This window comes from Aspergillus aculeatinus (genome assembly GCF_003184765.1).
Source record: "Aspergillus aculeatinus CBS 121060 unplaced genomic scaffold BO66scaffold_27, whole genome shotgun sequence".
Lineage (NCBI taxonomy): Eukaryota > Fungi > Ascomycota > Eurotiomycetes > Eurotiales > Aspergillaceae > Aspergillus > Aspergillus aculeatinus.
The window spans coordinates 475,464-483,700 of NW_020291496.1; the positions used below are offsets into that span (position 1 = coordinate 475,464).

The 8,237-nt window shown below is 51.7% G+C and overlaps 2 protein-coding genes across 2 annotated transcripts; both read right to left on the reverse strand.

The window, feature by feature from the left end:
* Positions 1-325: 325 nt before the first annotated feature.
* Positions 326-2,923, reverse strand: BO66DRAFT_324092 (choline/carnitine O-acyltransferase; the record flags this gene model as incomplete). Its single annotated transcript, XM_025643830.1, has 4 exons — positions 326-453; positions 522-2,438; positions 2,498-2,527; positions 2,578-2,923. The coding sequence occupies 4 exons, from the start codon at positions 2,921-2,923 to the stop codon at positions 326-328; spliced, it is 2,421 nt and encodes an 806-aa protein (XP_025503521.1).
* A 2,208-nt stretch (positions 2,924-5,131) lies between these two features.
* BO66DRAFT_100693 (CAP domain-containing protein) lies at positions 5,132-6,698 on the reverse strand. Its single transcript, XM_025641747.1, has 3 exons — positions 5,720-6,698; positions 5,379-5,668; positions 5,132-5,321 (listed from the first exon to the last, which is right to left on the reverse strand). Exons 1-3 carry the CDS (start codon positions 6,415-6,417, stop codon positions 5,251-5,253), a joined length of 1,059 nt encoding a protein of 352 aa, XP_025503522.1. The 5' UTR covers positions 6,418-6,698; the 3' UTR covers positions 5,132-5,250.
* Between the last annotated feature and the right edge of the window lie 1,539 nt (positions 6,699-8,237).

The window sequence follows — 8,237 nt, forward strand, 5'->3', positions numbered from 1 at the left end:
ACTCGGATATACCGATTCAGTAGTAGTAGGGTATGCAGTATGGCATGATTACTTGCTATACTAGCTCGGCTCTGGCCATAGTAAACATCATCCATAAACACTCAACCCCTGGATAAAGTGCTTGCAAAACAATGTGCTGCAATTGTCACCTTAACTTACAAATATCGAGATGAAAGAGCATTCTGCTCCTCATTTTATCAGTAATTGATATAAGATTGGTATCAACTGAATATAATATAACATAAGGATATACACCCAACACCAATCCACGGCTAACCGACTAAGAATGTAAATAAAAATGTAGAAAGAAGCGCACAAGGCATAATCAATAGTCATTCAGCCGCAGCTTCTTCCCGACAAATCGCCGTTTCTCCGGCTTGTCCGTGCCACGCTCCCGGTCTGCATTGATCCCCTTCAGTGCATGAAGCAACATCCCGGCGTCAAAGAACCCATCTGATAGGTCTCCTGTTAGCAACTGCCTATTTTGATCACTCAAAACACAAGGGGGGGAAAGAACTTACATCCGCCCATTCCATCATCCTCTATCTCTCCGCTGTCCGTTGTGGGCGTCTCGGCTCCCCGATGGCTCGCGTCGCTCCGGACGATCCGGCCCCGGCGGTGATCACTTTGGAGCCGCTCGGCGATCATCTCCATCTCGCGGGCCCGGCTTGTGCGCGGACTCGCCGGTCGCTGGTTGATGGCACGCAGCAGCTTCCGAATTTCGAGCAGATAAGACTCCAGTGTGTACATCAATCGTTGGGTCTGGCGATGCTTTGAGGAGGCACAGAACGAGATCGTGTCATCCTTGATTATGTAGCCAATTCCGAAGCCATCCGCGGAAGTCGGTCCGAATCCGAAATGGCGTAAGCACGGGTTCCCGCAGTTTGAAGTCGACAGCACCGTGGTGTTGATCTTGTCCCAACCAGCATCACTGAAGATGGCCGGCATGGTGCGCACGCCACGAATGCTGTAGCCGGTCGACGAAAGCCCATCTTCTGACATCGGGCCAGAAGATTTCGGCGATGAGATCGACTCGCCATCTACAGGGCTGGTATAGCCATTGGTGCCTTCTGAGACACTGTTGCTGGCCGACGACGCCCCGTCATCAAAGGATCGCTGCCAGAGACAGTACAGTGCGTAGAGGTGTCGGTCTTGTCCCTGACCCTTAGAGCATTCCTTCGTAATGGCCGTGTGTTTCTCTGTTGCTTTCCGAAGCGCATTCACCTTCTGCTCCGCCGGGTTCTCCCCCCAGAAGGTTGTGACAAAATCAGCACATTCGCTGGTGACCGTCCGAATGGCCTCTGTTCGGCCGTGCAGGAAGGACTTGGTCATGGCTGGCTCGTAGGTATTCTCCAGTCGCCCATAAAGCCCGTAGTATGCTGCCTGGAACGCCATCTGTACAAACGCATCGGGTGAGAACCCCATGGAGGTGATAAAATTCTTGCCAAATCCGGTAAAGTCCAGCACTTGGAACTCATGCTGTTTAAGGAGATCAGACAGGTGCGACTCTGCAAATCGTAAGGCAATGCTGAGCTCGGGCACCATGTCCCACTCCAACTTGCGCGGAGTTGTGCTGACGTTACCAAAACTCCGAGGGTCACGCTTAGCAGGATCCGGGCTCGATGTTGCCCACAGGCTAGGTGCTTGGCCGTTGATGGTGCGGGCGAAGCGGAGAATTGTGTCAGTGTAAACATCGCTGGCAAATCGAAGCACCGTGTGTCCGTCAACGCCGGTATGCTCAAAGTTGATGCCCGCGCTACCGTTCTTACAAACGATAATTTGCAGTTTGTCATACCAACGGTTCGTACATGTGCCAACTTGGACCCCTCTAATGACCTCACTTGTTCCGCAGAGCATGTTCGCGCAAAGCTCGGAGGTGTTGTGTGGTTCCGTGTAGTCCAGGCAGAGAACAAAGAGCGCGGTATCGACAATGTTCAGACACTCCGCGTTGTTTGAGCCTTCGTCCTTGGTGAGAATATCCCTCAGACCCGACCAGACCTTACGATTCTCGGTACTCAGCACACCAAGGGCCCCCTTCGCAGCGTCCTGGATAGGAGTCTGCTCCGCATCGCCGATGATGACCTGAAGGTTGACAGCGATATCCTTCTCATTCATGATCAGGTCATTGTTCTCATCCAGGGCATCGAACCAGTAAAACTGGCCACGACACATGACAACAATATGCTTTGCATGAGGATCTTGACTGATGACACATCCATTATCGGTGGGCACGCGCGCTGTTCCGAACAAACGAGAGTACTGATACATGCACAAAGGAGTACCTCGGACAGTGTCTGGGGGCAGCTCCTCCCGCCTGACGGCTCGGACGAAGGACAGAGCAGAGACGACAAGCGAAGCTGCCCGCGTCACTTGGTTGTTTCTCGCAGGGGTGGGGTCATCTTCCAGCAGGAAGAAAGGGTTGAGGTTCAGAACAACAGCTTGTAGTGGGTCAGCCTCGCTTACTCCTCTTCATGTTCTGATGGAAAAGGTATCTTACGGCTATCATAATTCAAGTATGAATCGTACCCTGAACGAGCGTCAGCCAAGAAAAACCAATCACAATGAGTGACAACATACAAAATTGCTCTATGTAACTTGTCTTTGATGAAGCATAGTTCCTGAGCTTCTCCTGAAGAACGGGTCCTTCTGACCGGAGAAAGTCTTGGACAGCTGCTTTCGTCTCGTCTTGCTCCCTAGGTGCCTGCAACGGGGCCAAGGCTTCGAGATACTTCTGGCAAGTCTGCTCCAGCTCGGGAATAGGCAGCTTGGGGAGGGAGTCTTGGTTGGCAAACGTTAATCCCTGTTTGGCCGACCCGTTCACTGTCAAGGGCGTTGACGACGGTTGGGATCGAGCAGGCTCCATGGCTTTTCCTAGCGGCTTGGGAGCTGTGAAATAACGCACTGCAACAGACGAGTAAGACATGATGTCAGCAGGTTGAGTTCTTCCGATCTTGGGTCTGATCAACTAGGCGTAGCGACAGGCCAGGAAGGTAGGAATGGATAAGAGGCGCAAGGCGCTGCGTTTGAAATAATGACAATCTTGGAGACAGTAGGAGGGCATGGAGGAGGATTATCTCATGACCACAGCGGAGTCACCGGAGTCACGGGGCTTCACCTCGAGGCACGTCGCACGTCGACCACAAGAGGGCAAGAATTGTATCAAGAGGGAAGTGTGTGAGATTGAGGTCATCAGGAAAGGGGTAAAGTCCGCAGCGAGGACTGCGCATTTTATCAAGGAACGAGCAGCCAAAAGGCCGTCGGGATGACATCCCAAGGTACATTCGGGAATAAGGGAGAAGCTAGCGTCTCAGCGCGGGGAAATGGGAGACTGACCGGACGCCGAAGGGACGGTCACAGTCTAGGGTCGAGTCAAAAACGAGCGAACCACGGTTGCGCATTCGAAGCAGGCTACTCCATCCGCAGCCGCGTCAAGGTTAAGGTAATGGAGGTCGGATCGGGGGAACGGAGGAAGGCGGGCAGACATGACGGGGCAGAGGGCACAAGGCATAGAAAAGGGTCCTTCCTGTCTGCCAAGAACAAGGCAACGAATGCAGAATGCAGATAACACAACCAAACTCCAGCGGAATCAAGAACTCACAGTCAAAGTATCACCGATTCTCAGCTTGGGGCTATACCTCCCACGGGGAGGAATGCGTCTGTGGGATTTAGCTGTAAGTGATGGAAGAGGCGGGGGCTTCAATGCCAGCAGCTAGAGACAGTGAGCGTCATGTGAAAGCCGGTAAAAGCCACCAAGCACCGGTATCAATGATGATGACCGTAATACGAACTGGGGGAACAAGCAGCACACCCAATCGGAAGCCTATGAGATAGATGAGATAGATGAGATGGCGAGGGTGAGCAAGTCTAGCGAAAAAATAGTACCTTGCCCAGGTACAGTAGTAGCTGCTAGTTCATCGGAAGCGGTATGTGGCCACGAGTTGAGACAGAGCCGAAGCACCAGGGTTGATAAATTGATTGATTTGATTGAACGATCAATTGATTGATCTGATGCAATGCAGCGAGGCCAAGGGTCGCAGCGGCAGCACCGATGCCCAGGTGGCTGATGACGTTTCGGGCGAAGGGAGGTTCGTCTGGTTGGTTGCGGGGGATCGAAGCCGTGATTCTTTCCCCAGAACCTTAATTCTTGTCCCAAGGCGGTAGGCAGTGCTTTTATGCCTCAGGCAGAGCTGTGCATTCCGTTCGGGCGAGGAGGACTGATACGAGTACATCTCTTTGGCGGAAGATCGTCCATGATGACATACTGTCAGACCGGCCATTAGCATGGCTATCATGAGAGATACTACTCTCATTCTGAGCAGAGAATCTGTGCACTCTTCACTGCCTTCAGAGACGGGCCTAGCGTACTGCCGTGGTGCCTAGCGTACTGCCGTGGTGCCTCAGGCAAGTAGTCTGGACAAACAAAACTTCATGGGAGAGATTCATATATCCAACTTCTTAACACTGCATCGGTGCCATTACCAGTCAATCTACCCACTATTACTTCATATATCAGGTCCTTATTGATTTCATTAATAAGTATCAAATCTTATGCAGCATTCAGGGCACACATAGCCACATGAGAAGATACACGCTCAAAACACCCGAATGCAAGCTAAATCACACAGCACGAGAAGATGGTCAATCAAATAATTCATGGCACTACAATGAACGTGGCTTCATGAAGTGAACCAAGGTGAGTAAATATGCACAAGAGAAGAGAAAATAAAGTCGCCCAACATGTTCTGCCAGGTCTGGGCGAGTGGAGTCTCCATCATGGGTGTGGCTTGGCTGAGGAATGGAGGCACTGCAGATCGTTCACTCTTTTCTTTCACGTCAACAAAAAAGCTTGGCGGAGTTGGACGGGCACCATACCAGCACGAGATGGAAAGGCAACAGGCAGAAAACACACATACACGCAAAGTCACAATAAACCAGGTCATGTATGCATGAAGAAAGCAGGAAGAAGAACAGGATGCAAAAAGGAAAAGACCGAGAAAGTGTCAGACATTTCATTGTTCGATTGGTTTGCTCGCGTACGGTCAATTATCCGGGGTTAGTCCCATATCCTTGCCACAGGGGTTGAAGTTCACACCAAGGCATAATTCGAACCATGTCGACAGATTCACTCCAGACAATCAGGGCCAGCTACTCGTCATAGCTTTCGAGAGCCTGGATGTTGCATGTCGGGAAAGTTATAGGTCCGTCGTCTCCGAACACAGTCGCGCGAAACAAGATAGCACGTCTCAATCCTTAAGAAGCAACATACATGGCGTTGCCCAGGGGCTTGCCGACGTTGGTGCCGTACTCACCGGCGTAGTTACCTAATTTCACACCATTAGTCAACCGCATATCATGTTTGAGTCTCAGAGAATACTCACCGGCAGGGCTGTAGTTGCACACAGTGAAGGGCAATGCCTCGGCAGCATCAACGTTACCCAGGCTGGGGCAGGTAACAGTGGCGCAACCGACCTTCGTGGTACCCTTCCAGACGATCTGAGAGAAGTGGCCCCAGTTGTCGAAGTAGGTCATGTCGGGGTTAGCCTCTCCGTACAGATCGGCATAGTAGCCCATCTCGTCGTTGTACATCAAGTTAGTGATCATCTCGCCGATAGCGCTGGACTCGACACCGTAACCGATGTTCTGACCATAGCCACCACCATCAATGGTACTGTGAATGGTTAGCAATCGATCTTGAGCGTGGGTTCGAGGGTTTTCTTACGTATCGTGCTCGTAGACACACTTAGCAGCAAGCGCGTAAGCGCTGGACTCCAGGGATGAGTCCCAATCCAAGGAGCTCGCGGAGTGGTTGCTGCGGTGGATGTTGTGGTTGTAGAGAACAGCGGACTGGTAAGCAGTGCTGGCGGTCGCGGTGCTGCTGGCGCTCTCAGTGGTGGAGGTGGAGGTTGCAAGAGTGGTGGGCTCCGCGGCAGAGGTCCAGGACGAAGTCCAGTAAGAGGTCCAAGCAGTGGTCCAGGCGCCGTTGGCAGCAGCTTCCTGCACAACAGGGGTGGTGGCAACAACTTCGGTGGTTGGGGCCGCAGTGGTGGCAGCCTCAGTGGTAGCAGCCTCGGTGGTGGCAGCAACAGTAGGGGCAGCCTCGGTTGTGCTCGTCGAAGTCGAGGTCGATTCAACAACTGGGACAGCCACAGTAGAGCTGGTCTCACCCGCAGCGACGGGAGCAACAGTGGAGGCCTCAGCAGCGACATCGGCGACATCGGCAACCTGGACTGCAGGCTCCGCGCTCGTGGCCGCGGTGGTGGTAGCAGCAGCAGCGGTGGTAGCGGCGGCAGCGGGGTATTCGGTGATAGTGGTGGTCAGGGTCACGACCGTCCAGTCAGTCACGTAGGCACGCTTGTCAACATTGTGGGCCAAGGCACCAGCAGCGCAGAGGGCGCTCAGAGCGAGGGAGTAACGCATGTTGAGTGGTTGGTATTGTTTTGACTGTTTTGATGAAGATTGAGATGTGTTTTCACAGGTCAACTGTGTCCGTTTGCAAGCAACGACTTCTCCGGGAAGCTATTTGACCGATGGACCAGGCAAGGACTCGAAAGCACGAAGAGTGTTTTCTGTTAAACAACAAGCAGATCGACTGCGAGAGAGGTGGGTGCGTTGGAGGGAGGGAAAGTATGTACGTATCACCAGGGTGCGTATAGACAGGTTGAAAAGAGTGACCGCCGTGGAAAACACTTTTTGAAAGAGTGAAAAAAGTGTACCAACGGCAAAGTTGAGGGAAAGAAGCAGAAGTTGGTGGGGGGGGTGAGGTGAGGTGAGGCCAACGGTAAGGAAGGAAGAGACAAAAGATGGGGGAGGGATGGAGGAGGAAGTGATAATATAGTCTGGAACGGCGACGGCGGGATCTCTCTGGGGCGGGCAGGTAATGACGGAAAGGAGAAGGGCTCCAGCGGGCGGCGTGTCCCTGGTGGGGTCGGGCGATCGTTGATAATTAAAAGTAAATTACTTTCGGACGGGGAAGCTTTTTCTCAGAAGCACCAGACCAGTGGGTTCAGAGAAAGTAGTGAATAGTGGGTGTTTAGTTGTTGAGTGATTATAGTCTTAGTCTTTTTAGACCGATCTCGATGACGAGGCGGGCCGGGGATTGGGGGGGGGCAAGAGTGGGAGGCATCGCCTTTTTCTCTTGCAGTCACCCAAGAAAAAACGTAGACGACATACGTAGAGCTCAATCTCTTTGCACGCTCAATTTAAGAGGTAGGTCCCCGCTGGTCATTAATATCCAGGCGACTAAGCGCCTCTTCACGCGTCCATTCCGATGGACGCCTCCTCGTGGGATCTCCCAACCACATACCGGAGAAGATCATTTAGAATCCTTCATGCTTCCAGTCCGATACATTCCTACTCATGACTGCTCTGATACACAAGGGAACACAAGGAATCTCTTTGCTTATGGTGTCAGGGTCCAAGAAAAAATGATGATTCGTTATTTCATGTTTTCTTTTTTTTTTTCTTCCCTTCCTGTTGCAGGAGTTGTTGCAACCCCTGGGTCGTTTACATTGAATGGTTTCCTGTGCTTTCCCCCTGGCTGCCACTAATCCTGATTGGGACGAGTAACAGCGTTGATGCCGCCGCCCGTTTCAGGTACCGTCCCCCATCGGGCAAATCAGAGTCGATCACTTGAGTGATTGGTGGTGGTGCTGGCTCCACTTGGGCCATCTTTACATTGCGCATGGCGGAATTTATCATTTTCTTGATTGACGATGGGGATAAGTGGATGGATTGAATGAGTGAATGGATGATTGTATGGATAGTAGCTTGAATGGCTCTTTATCCTCATTGTCTACCCACTTCACATCATCCAGTGTCGGCTTTATCGAATTAATTGTTCAGTCAGCTGAACGAGGAACAACAAACACTCAAAGGAGTCGAGTTGGTTTGGTCTTAATCTCCGAAGATAAAGACCAGACGAGGTACTCCGTAATGTCCGTGCATGCCCGTGGACAACTGGTGGTGCACACAATACACGAGTCAACCAGGAGAGCCGCCAACACTCGGGACCTGACTAAACTTCAGCCATCGGAACTCGGCGAGATTAACCACTATACACCCAAACACTTTCAAATAAGCGTCAAGAATTAAAGCAGGCCTACACATATACCTAGTAACCAACAAGGAATACTAATGTAAAAAAAAAAAAAAACCAAAAGAGAGAGAGAGAGAGCCCATAATCTTACTCAGTAACTGTAACTACTAACTTCCTCATCGGTCTTAGAATGCGAGGAACC